Source organism: Lasioglossum baleicum, chromosome 8, assembly GCF_051020765.1.
Source record: "Lasioglossum baleicum chromosome 8, iyLasBale1, whole genome shotgun sequence".
In the NCBI taxonomy this organism is placed as follows: Eukaryota; Metazoa; Arthropoda; class Insecta; order Hymenoptera; family Halictidae; genus Lasioglossum; species Lasioglossum baleicum.
Genome location: NC_134936.1, coordinates 7,577,105 through 7,596,663, shown reverse-complemented (window position 1 = coordinate 7,596,663; position 19,559 = coordinate 7,577,105). Strand labels below are relative to the sequence as shown.

General features: G+C 39.3%; 1 protein-coding gene across 9 annotated transcripts; it reads right to left on the bottom strand.

Annotated features, from left to right (window-relative positions):
- Positions 1-376: 376 nt before the first annotated feature.
- On the bottom strand, positions 377-18,681 carry Chico (insulin receptor substrate 1 chico). 9 transcript variants are annotated; one of them, XM_076429561.1, is made up of 11 exons: positions 18,344-18,676; positions 16,053-17,682; positions 14,878-15,023; positions 14,520-14,805; positions 13,428-13,523; positions 11,409-11,711; positions 10,159-10,568; positions 9,640-10,055; positions 5,190-5,604; positions 4,777-5,017; positions 377-3,931 (listed from the first exon to the last, which is right to left on the bottom strand). In XM_076429561.1, exons 2-11 carry the CDS (start codon positions 16,435-16,437, stop codon positions 3,015-3,017), a joined length of 3,615 nt encoding a protein of 1,204 aa, XP_076285676.1. In that variant the 5' UTR covers positions 16,438-17,682; positions 18,344-18,676; the 3' UTR covers positions 377-3,014. The 9 variants fall into 9 exon arrangements, with proteins under 9 accessions (XP_076285676.1, XP_076285675.1, XP_076285677.1 ...); XM_076429560.1 differs by having other exon boundaries at positions 18,348-18,676; XM_076429562.1 differs by having other exon boundaries at positions 18,415-18,676.
- Between the last annotated feature and the right edge of the window lie 878 nt (positions 18,682-19,559).

Genomic DNA, 19,559 nt, shown 5'->3' with positions numbered 1-19,559 from the left:
TCGTAAAATAAAATTCTTCCAACTTCTAAGTTCGAAGATGCTGTATTTACATTGTTAATAGTTCTTTCCTTTTTTTTCCTGAAAATCAAACAAAACTATTTTCACCGAGATAACTAAAAGGAATTGTACAGCGCGAATTCTATTTTGAGTGGACGGACATTCTGTTAATATGCAACAAAAATTAAAAGAAAAAAGGAGACGACTTGTGCTTCGAATTAAATAAAAGACTTACGTTAGTTCTAGCATCAGTCGAAATAATAATCTTAAATCTGACAATGTACACATAACAATAACATTATCATACGCTGGTACAATAAACGCGTCCCGTGAAAAAAAGAAAAACCTTCAAAGAAGGAATCACATCAGAAGGATCATATGTATAATGAAGAACAGCAATATATACTGCTTTATTCATCATTAATATACTTAGCAATGCTATATATATATACATATACATATGCATGCACGTCGACATACATACATACGCGTACACGTATATATACAGCATCATTTAAGACAATGCATATGTATATACACGATATGATATAATTTATAACCGAACTATTCTTAAACTGTATGCGAGGAGAAGTATGTCATAAAATCCAACTCATAAAACGTGATAATATTAAGAAATATTTTTCTCTTCTACTCTCGGCAACAACATTGTAAGACTGGTTACAGTTCTTTTTGTTAGTTTTTTTCTTCTTTTTACACAACCAATCATTTTCTCTCATTCTATCTCTCTCTCTCCCTTTCTTTGCAGTTGTACCATCTTTTACAGAATACCCTGTAAATGCGTGTGTGTATGTGTCCACTGTGTGTACGCGCGTGTGTGTGTGTGACATGTAAGTGCGCGCGGCAACGCGCCGTTAATTGCAGTCATTTATAATTTATATACGAAAAAGCGTGGATAACACATATTTATAATACGCATTGTGGAGCATCTAACTGTTCGAAATAGAAACTCTCTCGTGACTTCTATCGATCCAACATTGGCCACATCTGCACCGCTCGACGCGCTCTCTCCTAATTAGTACTCATGTTTCTGATAGCGTATCGCGCTCGCACGACCTCCAACCGAATTTACTAAAATATAACATGATTAGCAATAACAATTAAGACAATCGCTCTAGAATCTAAAAAGTATACGCTCGCGATGTATATATTGTATGTATAACCGATAAGTACTATTCAGATTCCTCGACCAAACAAAAAAAGAATAAACATTTTCCGCTCGCATGAGAGTCCTATTACGTTCGATAAGATTCGAGCAAGAGAAAACACAAGTGGAACAAGATAAAATTTCAAATTCGCAAGATAATATCGGTATTCCTCATCACAAATAGTTCATAAAAAAGGAGAAAAGAAATAGTAAAGAAAATAAACAAAGAAACAAATCAACGACCCAATATCAAGAATTCGAAAATTCTTGTAACATAGTTGCTACATGCGGATAAAAAAAAGGAAACAACATCGGATACCGCATAATCAGAAGTATAGGCACCAATCTGGCCTACGAAAAGTCAGGACTACATTGTATACGATTGATAAAACGATCATGATTCAATGTTTCGGATAAAAAGAATTTCCTATGTACAGTTCGTATTCAACATCCTGGCGATTCGTCCTTAAAAATCAGCCAATGTTAGAACGATCGATTGCCGTGTCTCTGCTCGTTATTTAATAACAAGAGATAAGGCAACGAGTCAATCCAGCACCACCCGGAGACACGTGTGTAGTCGGACCAAGCGCAGACGACCGTTGCGTTGCGCAAACGCCGCAAACTCGTAGGAGAAATCAACATTGGAATCCCATCAACTCCCTCTCTACATAAATACACTTCTCTCTTTCACTCTATTACTGTTCAGAGAACGTTTGCCAAAGGTTAACTACCGTCTCGCAACTAACGCGAATTTCCTTTCATATTTTTGAAAGATGAAACAGAACATATTAATAACTAGACTGCGAAGAACTTGGCTAGGTGAAATATAAAACAGTAAAAGATTTTAAAAATCCGAAAATATAGTTATGTTTGTTTTCAATGTGAAAGAACTATTTTATTTAACTTCTGCTTCCCCCAATCAATGCAGAATATTTTGCATAAGAATCCGCAGTCTATCAATAACTATTAGTGTTCTATATATTTTTTCGCGCTTTGTAAGAACCCGTTACAACCCATAGAATCATATGTATATCTTCACAATCTTTAGAACAGAACACATCATTTTTAATTGCTGGTTAAACTAATCGGCAACTCGGATAGTCCTCTTGAGAGGACATGAAAAAATTAGCACCTGTAAGGTCTAAAATTTTGGTTCAATAAAAAATCTGTATAAATAAAACTTCACGGCAAATTCCGCTTAAATAGAATAATTATTTTCGTAAATAATAAATAAATGCGTTCAAATAACTGGCAGGTGATATTGAGATAACTCTCCAACCGCGAAGTGTTAAAAGCAGTATCGCGTGGCGGACATCGTTGCTGTGTTCAAAGTAAAAAATAAATTCGTCTCAATATCTTTATGCTGAGTCGAGAGATTGAAAATTCTCGCATACTATTAAAATAGTAAAAGATTGCAACACTGTTTCTGCTGTTTCGCGCAAAAATGCGTCATCCGAGCGCAAATAGTTTTCGATTCGACGCGAGAGTGAGTCATCCGACGCGAAAGTGTTTACTATACCACAAGAACAAGATACGGACAACATAGTGTATTTGTTCTATTAAAAACTAAACGATTAAAAAAAGAAATCATTTTTGCCACTGGAAAGAGTGAGAGTGTGAGATATCGTTTTTTCCAAAAAAAGTAAATACACTCAGGCTCTCAGATATACAAGACTAACGGTTGCGGATTGTGTGTTTTCGTGTCTCATCATCCAAAAATATGAACATAAATTCGCATTTCTTCGCGAACGACCTAATACTTTGTTTATTTATGTGGCTTTGACGATCATCTGCACTCGGCCACGCTCTAACACTTTACACCGACACAGCTATTCGCATCCAAGATGGCGTTTTAATTTGGCTTAAGTTTCTGGAAGTCAATTTCAGCGTAAGTGAAGCTGTCTTGAGTCGCCGGAGATATTGGCGCCGCGCTTCCGGTCTCAGGAAGATCAAGGCTAGCGTAGTGCAAATTTGTTACTTCGGATTGTAGCTTGTCGAAATTTTCATTCTCTAATGGACTCGATGTAGCAGTAGGTGTAGGTGTCGGCGTCTCCTCCAGTATTTTCGGCGACGTCGGTTGTTTCTCCGTGTTTTCCGTGGTTTTAAACCCAGACAACGTGGGACTCGTGTTAGGAGACGCGGTTATCAAACGGGGCTTCGACACGGTCAAATCGGCGAAGTTCTTCGTTACAGAGTTCAACATACTATCTTGCGAAGACAACAAATTCGATATCACTCGGTTATCCTTTCCTGCAGGACTAGACGGTCTATCGTTGATTACTTTCGGCAAACTATTCCCTTCCGTCGCCGAAACGGAATTCACCCTATTCGCTGATTCCACAATCGCGCGATCGTTTTTGGAAGTGATACTCAATTCCGAAGATTCGTCGTTACTTTTTTGATGACCAAAAGACTTCTCGGGCGATTGAGGACTATTCAGAGAGAACGGGAAGATGGTTGCCGAGGATCCCGTTGGTGTTGCCCGCGGAGGCGACGCAGGAGTGCTTGCTAAACTTTCCGATTCCGGACTCCCGTTTAGGGGTAAGAAACTAGGCGTTTTTAAAGGTTTGTTGCCCGCTTGGATCGCAATCGGTTGCGAACGTATCTTCTCCTTGAGACTACCTGTCCGCGTCGGTTTGCGATTGTTTCGGTTAGTCATGTCCATGTTCATGTAATCTTGTTCGAGGATCGTTCTTGACTTGAAATTCATATCAACATAGTCGACAGGCGGCCGCCGTGGAAGATCGACTGGCGCAGTTCTCGTTACACCTAAAATTAATTACGATTCACTGATCAAGTAGCTCTCACATCAACAAACGAAAGTTTATAGTCAGTATGTTACAGTTGTTGACAGATCGTAAATTTTGCGATCATCATTTTTCAAGCAATTCGTAATTTGAAAAAATGATTTTACAGTACAATTCTATTCCTTTCTCTTTCTGTATAAGGTGTGTTAGTGATCAGCGCTATGATCCCATCGATAAGGTGTTAAGATATAATGGTATATTCTAGGGGTGGGCGGGTACCCGGAATTTTTATTGTTCGGAGAACCAAACGTCATAGATTTTTTAAATCCGTTCGGACGGATCCGTGAAGACGAATGAATGGAGAACGGATCCTGAATTCTTTTCAACTATTAATGTTAGAAGTGAGACGCAAGCGAGACTTAACCCTGTATTTAACACTTTACCGACCGGTGATTGTTGCATAATTTTGAAAAATCTATGGTACATGGATAAACACTTCTTAATTAAACCTCCAATAGCAACAGCAGTTTTCATTGTGAACTAACAAGTCACCCTCAATAACTTCATCTAATAGTTTCATTTAAGATTGCAATGCAAAAGAAAATTTCTATGCTTTCTTTTGGTACAGCACGATTATTGAAAATCCTATTAATAGGCTTCCGGTAGGTAAAGTGTTAATATTCATGGATTAACACCCGGATTCCTTTATTACACGTGTACACACCAGAAATCTCTGTGTATGCAAATACGCGTGGACATGTGTAATAAACGAATACGGAGAGATCCCACCCCTAGTATTTTCCACAACACCGAACTTTCTTCCGACTGTTGTAATAAATATGACTATAAACGCACATAAATCTGTACCTGGTGGTCCATTTGATTGCACGCATTCTTCTTGCATAGGCGACGAAATTTGCTTAGGACTTGCGTTGGCTTGAGACCAACCGTCATGTACTCCATCCATTCTTACATATGGCGCTTCTGCTTCTTCCACCGGCTTCAAAGTAGTAATTATAGGTTTATGTGTAGAAGCAGAAGATGATATATGTATGTGACTATGATTTTGATTGGCAGTGATTGTATTATTATTGTTATTACGATTGATCTGAAAAATCGAAGCATTAAAATTCGATGGTTCTTCTCTAAAAATAAATTAGTGTTTATATATGATCTCATTTCATTCGTTACTACGTTCATGATTTGTATCTAAAGTTTCGTCTACTTTCTTATCAGATTCTATAAAGAAGATCATAGCTATAATTTAAAGTCATGGGTACCTTATTTATGCGGCTCATATCGACATAAGGAGCAATGTTCGACGAGGGCGGTTGTCCAGGGGACATATCAACATAGGAACTGGTGTCAGTGGCAGTAGAAGAAGAATATGACTGTGATTGTGACTGCGAATACGACGAGGGCGACGAATTGAAAGTCGTGGAAATACTAGGTTTCGTGAAGTCCAATTCCATCAAATCCTCCATGCGTTCAGAGTTTACGGAACAACCAGAGTTATGCCCCCAAGAACTGGACAACAGTGGTGCCGAATTCGATTTGCTGGAACTCGGGTTATCAGAACCAGCTGACATTGCTGCATTTATTATATTCGCAAACCTCCCAATCTCAGGCTTCTTCGACCTACTGCCTACAGAGAATGCTCGTACTCTACTCGCTTCTTGCTGAGTAATATCCAACCTATGAGAAACAGAACAAGATCAAAAATCTTCTTTATGCTATGCAAAATGTGCGAAGTATCACAACAAAACGAGTACAAGCTTCAGAACAGAGTGCTACCACATAAAGAGACACAAGACAATCATTTTACGCCGATGTCTAGATAAGAAATAAAAGAAATCTATATGCACAGATATTCGACGTGACGTTTACCCAATGGAATACTATGACTGCGGATCTTTATGCATTTATGGCTCATTAAATGTTCAAAAAAGGCTAGAATATAAAGTTTATTTACTTGTTTTGGATCTACAAAGGTTGTTCCCATTAAAAATAAGATTTTGTTTCATTCCACTTTCTTAAAATTTGTCTAGAAAAATTGGGAAATGCATACACACCCGCAGTCAAACTATGAGTATTCAGTTATCAATGCAGTTGCATCTTCCATTCATGTACATTTCTTCCATGTTATATGGCTCCTTCTTATTATGTAAAGGAGTCAACACTTTCCACAGTACTTCGAGTAAAAGTTAATTCGTAGCATCTTATAAAATAATTATACAGAGTATCCTACTAACTCTGTTACGAGGCGATATCTCCGCTACTTCAAGATTCATACGAAGTGCCAAAAATTTGTACATTTCGAACCAAATAATTCGGCCTTTTGACATTTCGCGTAGCATGAAAAATATCCGTGATATCGCCTTGCAACGAAATTAGTGGGGCACCCTGTATACTTGAAAGGAAAAATAAAAAAAATTTACCACTACACTAATACAAAAGTCAGTCAATAAGCAAGTTGCACGCCCTTCTAACATTCGCTTTCGCTACCGGTTGATGGCTATACGAGGTGGGTGTAAAAGGTAATGAGTAGACTGCGGATCTTTATCCATTTATAGTGAAATGGAATAGATGAAATTCAAAATTATGAAGTTGTCAATGGGTCATTCCATGCCGAATCGATCACTTTTTTCAGGCACCATCGCCGATTTTGTTCTAACTGAAATATGTTGTAGTCCATGCGAAATTAGGGGGGGTTTAAGTCATCATTTTGCCGGTTTCGAATTTTTTTATAAATGGCAGGCCTTCAAAGTTTTCAATTTTTGCCCATTTCGGCGAAAACGGGCCTCACTTACGAATTTTTATCTCAAGAACGGTTTGCCCGATTGAGCTAAATTTTTTTTTGTTTTATTCGGAAAGGATTGGGCTATTACAAAATAATTTTTTCAACCTCGACAATCAACTTTATAATGTCGAAAAATTTAAACAAATTCTTCTTTTGCGTTTTTTTCGATGATGGGGCGGAGTGATTTAAATTTTGAAAAAAATATGGTTATATTCCTTGAAGTTTCCCCTTTAAAATGAGCCCTTGAACAAGATGGTATCTTTAAAATTGGCGTTACAATGAGCTGGTAAAGGACGCCGTGTACCTTAGTCGTATACAGTCTGCTGGCATTTTCTTGAGACCAGCGATATATATGTATGTATAGACGACGGACCATAATAGCCGTGCGCTCGACTCGCCTCTACCTGAAACGGAGGTACACGGCGTCCTTTACCAGCTCATTGTAACGCCAATTTTAAAGATACCATCTTGTTCAACGGCTCATTTTAAAGGGGAAACTTCAAGGAATATAACCATATTTTTTTCAAAATTTAAATCACTCCGCCCCATCATCGAAAAAAACGCAAAAGAAGAATTTGTTTAAATTTTTCGACATTATAAAGTTGATTGTCGAGGTTGAAAAAATTATTTTGTAATAGCCCAATCCTTTCCGAATAAAACAAAAAAAAATTTAGCTCAATCGGGCAAACCGTTCTTGAGATAAAAATTCGTAAGTGAGGCCCGTTTTCGCCGAAATGGGCAAAAATTGAAAACTTTGAAGGCCTGCCATTTATAAAAAAATTCGAAACCGGCAAAATGATGACTTAAACCCCCCTAATTTCGCATAGACTACAACATATTTCAGTTAGAACAAAATCGGCGATGGTGCCTGCAAAAAGTGATCGTTTCGGCATGGAATGACCCCAATATCTTCTCTATTAAAATCATTAAGGGAAGAAATAACATCCAATTTAGTTTCTTGCAAACGATGCAGACAATCTTTATTTTGCATAAAGATCCGCCGTCTAGTAATGAGACTAGCTCGATGAAAATGTTTATGTCATCCGATCGTAAATGCACATTATCTTTTTCAAAATAGTTCTCTTGCGAATCTAGACACTGCTGAAAGTGGTGCTCCCACTCCTGGAAGCAATAACTGAAATTCTTTCATTGTAACTGTTTTCAGTTTGGAAGGTTACAACTTTGTGAATGTTGTCCACTCTGTAAGTCCATTCTTCCAGATAACTTTTTATTTTTGGGTAAGAATACCTTTCGTGGTCAGAAACTGGTTGACTGACATTGCAGTGCGAGTCTGTGCACGGTTTTCCAGAACGAGATTCACCTCTCACGGTTTCACAGTCATTTAAAAATGCCTTATGCCACTTAAAAACCTGTTCCCTGGACAAAGCTTGGTCCCCGTAAGCTAGTTTCAATTTATAAAACGTCTCAGTCGCGTTTTCTTCAAGTTTAACGCAAAATTTAATCGCATAACGCTGCTCAGAACGTAGACGTTTCATTTTCGTGGAACTATATCACGCTTGTGTAAAACTGGTTGCGAGATCGCTAGTGATAGCTGGATCGAATTGTGATTAATACTGACGGTAAAGTAAAGATATACAAGTATCAAATAGCATCGTACAGCTGATGACATGATGCATTTCCAAGAATCGATATCTGTTTCATTACATTTTCAATTAGCTTGGAGAGTTCTGTGATCACATACAAATATTTAAATGAAACTCTATAGTTTTTGTTAATACTATTTATGATATAACTGATACTTACACCACGAATTTTATGCATTTACGACAAAAATTAGTAATCTCTCTTAATGTAAACGCGTTTTCTTGTATTTCACAAGATACTACACTGAAAAATCCGCTGGCTTCAGCTATCAGAAGCCTATGAATAGATTTTATTAATGTCTGTGCTATATTTAGAAGAAGCTTAATCATGTTCTTTTAAATAATAATCTCAAAAAAGATTATTAGATTATATTACTCAAGGAAACTTATTCTTTTACGAATGAAATTACTGTCGCTAATAAATAACTCATTTCAAAACGCTGAATCATCTTTCAGTTATTGAAGACTATTAACCTTTAGAGGGCCGGCATATTTTCATTAAAAATATACGGCATAAGGGCAACCAAACTGTATAAAAACATGATTAAACACATATTTTATGCGTATGGCCAGTTTACGTATGTACCTCAGTAAACTGGCCATACGCACATGTGTAATCATGTTTTCATACTTTTTGGTTTCCCTTACGCCGTTCTATGTATAGCAGAATATACTTCGATTTTGATATTCTTAAAAATGTCGATACTTTCCCTAAATTTCCCAATTTTGGACTCGATGCGTAACCTGAAGGCATCATCGCACAACTTTGGGATTTTGATCCTCATTAGGGCTTCGAACCACGACTTTTCCCGTATCAATAACTTTGGCCGACAACGACTTTAACCGTCGACGACAGTATTATCCGATAGTAACATCGTTTCTAAAGATGGTGCTGGCATTTCTTTCTCTAACTATTCTGTACTGACACTTTTACTTTTGTATAAAAATATAATTACTACACTATAAGTAGAATTAGACGTGGTCAGCTAACGGTTATTGTCAAACGATATTAATATCGAATAATACTGTCGTCAACTAAAAACGTTATCGGCCAAAGTTATTGTCGGTCAAATCTGGAGTCGGTGAAAACTGTGCCGGTGATTTTCATGGGACCCTATTGTCCCTGGCTACTAAAGTGGCCCTCCAAAGGTTAAGTAAAGACTTGTAGGAGAAGCGTTAACTTGGTGTCGGGAAATCATGACGACAAGTGGTTGTGACAACTTTGTGTTACTAACAAAGAGTACGTCTCATGCGTTCAAATTTCGTTTAGAGAGGTGATGTAACTTACGTATTGACTGACCGCCGTACATATATAGAATTTGATACCTATTTTTACGATGCCTATTTGAAGGTTCCGGCCGAGAACCGATGGAATAGGCTCTGACTGGTCGAGTTAAGTCATCTCCAGGAGGTAGAAAACTCGACACCTTATCCAAATGATATTCGGAGAACCGTAAATCCGTACTAGGCGTACCGGAAGTAACGGAACAACTACTGCCACCGTGTTGCGACATATCGTCAGGAAAATGGCCATTATGACTATGCGAAGGATCCATATCGACGTATCCGTTGTTTCCAACGGGCGCCATAGGTACATAACCCTCTGGTAAAGTGTTACTCTCCTCAACTAAGGATGACGCTCGTGAATGCGAGTGTCCTGTTCCTGAACTCATTTGCATGTAGGCTCCGCTGCGGCCAGGACTCGATCCACAAGGACTGTACATATCTATATAGGAACTCTGCTGCCAGGGAGACAGCAAAAATTGCAGATGTTAAATCGCGTGTACGTTGTACAGAAAAATCGCTTCGTAAGTACATAAATCGTGTGCGAACACTTTCACCCACCTGGGAAGGAGAATGAGATTTAAAGTTCGGCGAATATTTATTATGCGAGTGCGATATGGACCAGGCGGCATAATCGTCGCCGTTCTCCTCTAGTATGACCGGCTCGTCAGGCGTCAACGAGTGTCCATATCTTGAAACCGTACTCTCTTCTAGCGCGCTTTCGCCACCGTCGTCCATCGAGAGAGACGATCCTGCGGAATCCGTGGAACAGGCCACGGAGCCAGGACTGATCGGCATCGAGGTGATCGGCGGTGAATAAGAGTGGCCTCTCACGTACATCGAATGTGGTCTCAGTATGTGAGGTACGAAATGAGTATTCCTAGGATGACTCAGTACCGTTGAGGGATGACTCTCGCTGCTGATGCGGGCTCTCGACGGCAAACTGTCGCATCTGTCACGGCCGTTCGGACCTAAAACGACAACAGTCGGTCACACAATCCCGCGAACACATAGCCCAAGGAAACAAAATTTGAAAAACATCCATCCTCCCAGCATAGCAGCGGTTAGTTCGTTTGCATTTCCAAATAATTCCATAGAAAAAACTTTTATATATATATGTATACATACACATATATATATAATATATATGTAGGCATATTCCATGTACACAGTATTGTTATTCATTTATACATATATTTTGGGTAACAAGCAGTGGATAATGATCAAAAAAGATGGTTCGAAAATCGCCGGAAGAAATCAGATAAAATCGTAACCGATGCGCAAGGCGTTGCAAAAAGAAAACAGTCAAGGAAGAAAGTGTCGCATACGGATAGAACAAAATTAACGCAAGTAAAACAATGTTCGGAAGAAACGAGGCGGCGGGTTTGGCCGATGTTCCGCGACGAAGAAACGGAAGAAACAAAGCGAAACTTTGTTGTTATGATTTGTCGTGCAACTGATATATATATACATATATATATCTATATTGTATATATATATATATTGTATATGTACAATATCGCATGCGAGAAGAAGCGTCCGACACGTCTACGGCAGAACGCGAGTAACTCGCGGAGAACCAGAACATTGTGTAACGAAGCAGCGATAGATAGTTGTTTTTTATTTTTTTTTATTCGATCTGGCTAGGCAGCTTTTATTTGCGACTGTTTTAGATCTGATCGGAGGGATCAGAGAGAAGTAGATATATATTGAGGGCGGAACAGAAAACAGGAGACAGCGAGGCAGAGACACTTAAAGAGAAACAAAGAGTTCTTTGCTGATTTATCGTATGACCAAATAAAAATACATACAGCGTAAAACTGATCTTTTAGATGATTGCATTTGATTGATAATAACGGCAGCTAAGGGCAGCGACAGGGTTCTCTGATGGGATATTGTCGCGGTTGTGGTTGTGGTGGTCACGGTAGCGGTCGTACTGATGGTAATAGAGGTGGTTGTTGTTGTAGTTGTACTTGTTGTCGTAACATGAATGGATTGGGAATTATTCAAGGAATGGGGATGACTCGCTACCGAATGACGACGTCTAGTGGTAGTGGCACAGTTGATATTAGTCGAGGCAATCCCAGCAGTTCCAGCCCCGGTACCAGCAACGGCTGCAAACCACACAGCTCTCACTTGCATACAACTACTTCTTTTCCTTGTATATATTGTTCATAAAATTTAGCTCTTACGATGTTAACAGTTACGAAAATCCGGTGATTGTTTACAAAAGGAACGGGTACACCATGCCGATTTCAATGACACTTGAAATATCTCGCACAAATCAACGTCAACCGAGTAATTTCACTTGTGCAACTCTGGTAAACGGATGACAGAACATAAGTCAATATTATTTGTTTTCTAGAGAAGTATTTGCAATTATCTTTACACAAAATAAGGATTGTCTGAATTTTTCGTATTGATTTAGAAACATTCTTTCTTCAAAGTAAATGACTTATATTATCTTGATGAAATTTTTATATTCAGTTTCGAATGTATAAGCAGAAATATTTGATATCGAATCATTTGTTTAATTTACATTTTACGAGCGAAGAAAAGTCTAATGCCAAACTGTACATATTTGTTTACTTTCTGCATGTCGTATGAATTGCGAACATAAACAGTACTTATGTAAACCTTATGTAAACCAAATATTACCATAGTTGTTTCTATTTCAGTCTGTACATTCACTTGAAGCGCGTATTGCGTATTAGAAAGCAATAACAAATACAAGTAAAATGAAATTACACGAATTTCTTAATACGTACAATATTTATGACAATTTCATAGTTTTCTCAATTGAATGAAAAGTCCAGGTACGACTTAGATCTAACCAAGACCTAATTCACATCGTCATGTTCTCATGAATTAATTTGTTTCTATATTTCCACAATTCCATTATCACCTCCGATTTGAACAATGTTTTTTTTCCCACCCACAAAACACAGTCAGATCTAAGCTAAGTTCGGATCAAGTGGACTATGATAATTACGTATCTCACAGATAAGAATATTAGAGATATAGATTGGGAAATACCTTGAAATAATACAGTGTTTACTATTGAAAATGTATAGGTTTATATCTTTTCAACTAAGGCCGCGCACGGTAATCAGGTGTATGTATAAGTTACTCGGGACATTGAACCTTAACAACATCTCAAGATGCTTGAAATCAATGAGGTGTACTCTTTTGTAAATGATCACCGAAAGTTTACTAAACGTTTTCGACTATGGAAGATCGATCGTGTATTAGCTTTGAGAGCAGAAGTGCTTTGTCTTTTTCTTTTTAAACAATGTAATATCAAGTTTGAACGAGTCGTAATATTCAATGTTTAAAAAAGTGCCAAGGTCACAATTCTGTTCTACGCGGTATCCTTCGTACGTGCACTTCTCGCGAACAGTATTGGATCATATTGTGCAATACTAGAAACTTTCGCGTTTACGGGATAATCGATAAAGTCCTATAAATTTTGACATAGAATTGCACTGTCATAAAATCATGATAATCATTTTATAAAATCACGAATTCTTACTTTCCACGAATATCAATACGAGATTCGATTGATTAAATATTTCAATATGATAATGACAGTTTTATACCAATCGTTCGGCAAAACCAGAATACTTTTCATCATTTGATTAAAATTGAAGAAATGAATGACACGATCCTTCAGAGACCACAATATCAGCTTAATATGAATTTTCTGGCAACATATATGTTTAAGCTAATGAAACAATGATCCTCAGAGAAATCTGATTATCCTGAATTGTCACCCTTTAACGCCCGCATGAGAAGATAAAGCAATACAACTACAATGACAGAAAACAGACCCGTGACTGTATTGCAAGAAGAGGTACTCTGAGTCTGATTAGACTGCTCCTGTTCCTGAACTGCTTCCACCTGCTCCTTGTGCGTCCTGTGTTCCTCTGTAATACCCGCAACCCATACGTGTTATAATAAAGCTGACTTTCTAGTTGTACATATTGTGTTTCGATTGAAATCTTTAAAGCATATAAGAGATGATGTAGTTAATGGTGTCGTATACAAAGAAACCAATGTCTCAGGTAAAAACGTACACACGGATTTATAAAACGAATTTGTTCGGGGACGGTCCCTGTCTGTACAGTGATATTTCATTGCATTAAATTGTTAAGTGCTCAAAATGAAAAGTAAAACACTAAAATCTAATATAAAAGTGCAATGAACTTATTTACATAACTGAAACAGTGTCTTTTTCTATATATACAGGGTCTGTCCGGAAAGTAATGCGACCACATTTTTTTTTTTTTAAATCTATTGAACATATAAGTACAAACCTTTAAAATTCTTCAAAGTAGGACCCTTGGGCGTCAACACATTTATTCCAGCGCGATTTCCATGCTTCGTATCCTCCCTGGAAGGCGTTATCTGGAGCCTCTCGTAGTACCCTCGTCGCAGCCTCGTCGAGCACTTTCATCCAAAACTTTTCCGTAGATTACGGGGAAAACAGTAAACGGTATTTCTTAGTTGGATCACAACACTTCCTCAACCCCCGTACAGTCCTGACTTGTCTCCCGCCAACTTCTTGATTCCAAAAATTAAAAATGTGCTAAAAGGATGCCACTTTGAAAGCGTGGAACGCGTCAAAGAGGCTGTGACGAAGGTACTACGAGAGGTTCCAAAAAACGCCTTCCAGGGAGCAGGGAACGCCATACGAAGCATGGAAATCGCTCTGGAAAAAATATGTCAACGCCCAAGGATCCTACTTTGAAGAAATTTAAAGGTTTGTACCCATATGTTTAATAGATTTTTTTTTTAAATGTGGTTGCATTACTTTCCGGACAGACCCTGTATATGGTCAACAATCGTGATAAGGTATTATGTAGACCATAACTGATAATATAAGTCAAGATGCATAATGAACTTCTTAACATTAAGCTTACCGAGGGGTGAAAAATTATGGAACTTTTGCGTAGCATGACGACGTTGGACAAAGATTGGTTTGCTGGCCTCGGTTGCAGAAGAGCTACGCATCCTTTGCTGTGGTCCCACGTCGTCTTTGTTGTTTCTAGAGCTAGTCATAGCGTTCAGGATAGCAGCGTGCATATTATGTGTTATGTTGCTGTCTTCAGCCTCCATCCACAATTCTCCACCACCGGTAACCGCTGAACGACCTACTTCCATATAAAAGTAACGGTCCATATGCCCGCATCGTCTGATGCAAACCAACTATGAAACAAAAATATACTATTAATTATATTTTCTCTCAAACCATGTCATTTGTTAAGATGGCGAGCTTACAGGAAATTCAAGGGAATCTGAGCTATCCTTTTCCCCAATTTTCACCAGACTCAATATTCGATCAGTTAAACATAGCCTGTAGGGACCATAAATATTCTTTCGTTCGCCGAGTCCTTTTTTCTGCATCGTAACTTGCCATACGTGTTCTGAAATACAATATTATATTTAGATCTCGCTGCATTTGATAAATTAGACTGTGGATGTATATGAAATTTTCAATTTTTGCAGGCAAATTTTGAGAAAGTGGAATCATGTAGAATCTTATATTCAGTGGTAGTACATGGAAGAAAAGATGAATGGAAGATGCAACTACATTGATAACTGAATACTCATAGTTAGACTGCGGATGTTTATGCATTCTAATTTTTCTAGACAAACTTTAAGAAAGTGGAATGAAATAAAATCTTATTTTCAATTAGAACAGCCTTTGTAGTTCTGGAATAAATAAAAATCGTACTAAATCTTCTGGAATTTTTTATATTCCAGCATTTTTTGAAACTTTTTAGAAGCCATAAACGCATAAAGATCCGCAGCCTCTTGATAATATATAAGATAGTGCTGCAAAACCAATTATATTTGTCACATCTTATTCGTTGCAAATGTATGACCCAATTGTGTAATTATACTATCGTAAATACAAATAGTATCGATAAAGTCTTTTAGAGATTTTATGGATTACGTCTGTCAAATCTGTAATTATTAGACCGAAGATCTTCGTGCAAAATAAAAATTGTTTGTATCTGTTATAAGAAAAGAAAGCAACTTAAGAATTTCTCTAAATTCGAATTAAAAGTAATTCGAAAATAATATATCAATAATATTTCCGATATTACAGTTGTCTATACGCAAGTAACAAAAGAAATATATGATCCTTATTTATTTGCATTGTTTTCGACTGAAAAATCATGAATTCATAATGAATTGATATTAATATCGTCATTCGAAAGAAAACCCGTTCTTCACATTTACCGTCGAGAAAAGAAAAAGAAAAACAGAAAAAGGCAGGTAAACAACAAGTCGAAAACACGAAAACATAGATGTTTTCGGTGCGATTCGTATTACGAAAGATCCCCGCGAGGGGAACGTTCCTCGAAAGGAGGAAGATTTTTCGACGCGCGAAACGTACGTCTCCAATATGTGGTCTAATTCTAATTCAAACCCTAATAGCGCATTACCAAATATAGGCCGAGGTTGCTCTCCATCGGGCACATCTCCGCTCTGAAGTAAAAGCATCTCCTTGAGCCAATCGTTCAGCTCTTTTTCGTTCTCGAGGATCAGGCAGAAGCATTCGTCTTTCGTGTACAACGCGATAACGTGCTTGTGCTTGGTGTCCACGCGTTTATTGATATTGAAGCAGCTGTCTAGCAGGATGCTACGCTTCGGCGATTGCCTGTTCTCGTACTTCTTCTTGTTATCATAATATTCGAGGCAGGCGGGGAATCCTGGCGCCTCGCCTCTCAGAACGAAGAATTTCTTCTTTTGGGTTTTCAATTTCTTTACGTGTCCGCAGCGAACAACGGGACCTCCTGAAGGGGAGACTATACCCCTGCCCGAAGACATCGCCGCGGTAACGATCAAAAAGGCCGTCGTTGCGAAGAATCTCGCGAGTCCTCAAGTGACACTATTTTGTACCATTTACATGGTACCGTCGCGTCGTTTGCTAATCAATTCATCGTACACGTCTCGTGCCAGAACATATTACATCCTGATTGTTCATCGTGTAGCAGCAGAAGTGTCACGGACACCCGTCCACGTTTTTTCGAAATAGATCGTTACGGGAAGGTGGAGGGGGCACACACTTCAATTTTACGGACGATTGTTACTCGAGGACCAACGACGTTTCACAGATTTCGCGCACATGCCGAAAATTCGTTGAAAAGAATTTTCGAAATTCCCGCGACCCCGTCGTTGTGTCGTTTTGTTACGCACAATGTCGTACAACTTTGTCGGATGTCTCTCTCGTTTTCGTGGAACGGTCCCCGTCGAAACACTTCCGTTTTTATTCGAGAAACGCAACGAAAAGCGTCTCTCCGACTACGATGCAGCCCGACGAATATTTCGCATGTTTCGCGCACACATGCCCGTAGAGAATTCGGGGGTGGACTAGGATTATTCGAAACTCGCGGGACGTATGTACGTACGATCTCTGGTATTGTCTTATTACGTAGAACGTGTCGGTCTGGTCTGGTGGCTGGCTTTTATCGTGAAAAGGTCGCCGTCGATATCGTTGTACTCGAGGCACGCTAACGGTGGAAGCACGTGTCGGGGGTAAATAAGCAATAACACGCCACCACGGTGCATGTGTACTCAACGTGTACTAAGGGCGTTGCATAGACGGTGCGCTAAGGGCGAGGATACACTATCGACTGAAACCGCACACGTTTCGCCGATGTTTCATAGATCCCCGAAAATCCGTTGATGCCGTCGCAAACCGTTTATCGTCCGTGAATTGTTGGAAAACACGAACGGTGGTATATCTGCGCTCAATTCACCGCGATGGCGGTTCACGAGGTTCCACCTGTCACACACGTTTTCCACGAATTTCGCCCGCCACAATTCCGTGACCCCGGACTGTGTATGTGTCCGAAGGCGGGTTGCGCTCGGTCTAAGGTGAACAATATTCCCCGAACGTTTTCCGTCTCTCTCGCGTGCTCTCGTCCGAGTAGCTATATCTTTATCAGGTGGAACGGTTAAACCTCCGAGAATTGTTTTTCTGGGCTACAAGGCTTGTGCACCTGTTTATCGCGTCGAATAACACAATTTACTGCGTGGTCCACAATGGTTGACTCGTATACGTACACACCGCTGGCGGCACATACAAAGAAACGGTTGTACACACGATGATACAAGAAGGTAGAGAAAGAGAGAGAGAAAAAGAGACGGACACACGCGGGCGTGTTCACGTGTACACACAACACACGCGGAAACGGAGCTCGTGAGCGCGCGCGCGTTCCTGGCCACTCGTTTGTTTGCTCGTTTGCGAGTACGTTTAGAGGAAATACGTAGAGAGGTAGAGAAAGAGAGGGACACGCAGCCGAGACGCACACGCAGGTGGGTGGTTGAACCCTTGTTATCGTTGGTCGACGCGTTATAAAGGCGGTACGCTACGGGTAAATAGGCTATTGTCAAGGGCAGGAGAATTTTTTTTCATGCGCAATGCTAGGCACATCAAAACACCAAGCTGCATTCCAGGTCGATGCGAGAGAATACGCACTTCTCTCTCTCTCTCTGTCTGTCTCTCTCTTTCTTTCTCTCTTTCTCTCTCTTCCCACACCCCTTGTGTCCCGAGAGCACTTTACACAGGAAGGAAACACGGACGAACGGAGAGGCTCACGGTGCTGTTAATAACCTTACAGCAACGTGCACGGTTTCTCCTGACCACGATCGCTCGATCGGACACGCGCGAAATTTCTTCATGATAATCGCATCTGCTCGAGAGGTAAAAAATTTCGGTCTCCTTTCGTACCCACCATCCCTCTCCGTCCCCCTTCCGCCCGCGTGCGAGCGACAAATACCGCGTCACTTGCGATCACGAACCTCTCCTGTGGCTTGACTCTTGACTATTTCTCACAACAATAATCGTGGCAGAGTTCACTCGATTTCCGATGGTTCCTGCTGTGCACGATCACGTTCACAAACAACACGCACGTATTTTGAACTTTTTTCCGTCACACGCGTAGACAGCTAAATAGGCGCTCATGTCCATCTTGTAAAGGTCATGTGTATGGTAAGCTCTCCGCAGTTGTAAACAAGATGTACGCAGGCGCTAACCGCTCGAATGGCGGCGACTCGATACGCGATACGCCACGACCGTAAATACACATACGTACGAACGTATTTACGTACACATGCGGTTGTCTCTCCTTCGCAGTGGCGTAACTATCGTGTCGACTAAACACCGCAATGCGGTGGATCCTCCCGGAGGTCATTCAAGTTGCGCTACATCCTTCCGAGAAATGTAAGTTATTGATGATAAGAGCCGTGGCAGAAAACGTACCTTTCGAACAGCGTAAGTAGTAAACAAGATATTTCAATATCTGATCCCTACTATTGTTACAATAAAACACCGATCATGTGTAGTCACGTTTCTGGAGTAGTGTTCGGAGTTGTATTCTTTCATTAGCATTGTCGTGGAAATAAATATCTTAATTATACACGCACCCAGACCTTCCGAAACGGAACACAATTATATATAAATCTCTGTGTTATATTTTATTCTTCATTCCCTTCCTACAAAGCGAAATTGCAAATTTCATTTTTATACTTCAATATTTTCATATATTTCATACTTAATGTGGTTATTATTTGAATTTATCGTGTTAATGCATGTTTACCTTTAATATTGTTATCTCACCTATGTAACTCGAATTCGGAAGAAGCTCGGCCTCTGGAAATCGGAGTTCATTTTTATACGTAATAGTTCTATCAAATTATTTACTTGAAATGATCTTTGATTATTTGCAGTCTGTAATAAGGAATAACTTTTTAAAATAATATAGACAGATGTGTTAATTGTCGTATAAAGCCTCTATAAGCCGAATTTTCGTAGACAAAATCTCTTCGACACGAAAATTTTCGCTTTTGGCTCGACATTCGACTGTATCACGTGCACCGTGACAAAATTAAGGTAAAATTGATTTATTTGGACCTATATTTTGAAGAAATCATATAGATTTTTTTTA

Bases quoted from the DNA above. Each gene is read 5' to 3' on its own strand.
- Chico (XM_076429559.1), bottom strand. From the start codon at position 16,437: ATGTCTTCGGGCAGGGGTATAGTCTCCCCTTCAGGAGGTCCCGTTGTT. The intron at 13,524-14,519 runs GTAAGCTTAATG...CGGGTATTACAG, and splicing joins CCATAATTTTTCACCCCTCG to AGGAACACAGGACGCACAAG. The intron at 11,712-13,427 runs GTCTGTTTTCTG...TGTGGTTTGCAG, and splicing joins TTCTTGCAATACAGTCACGG to CCGTTGCTGGTACCGGGGCT.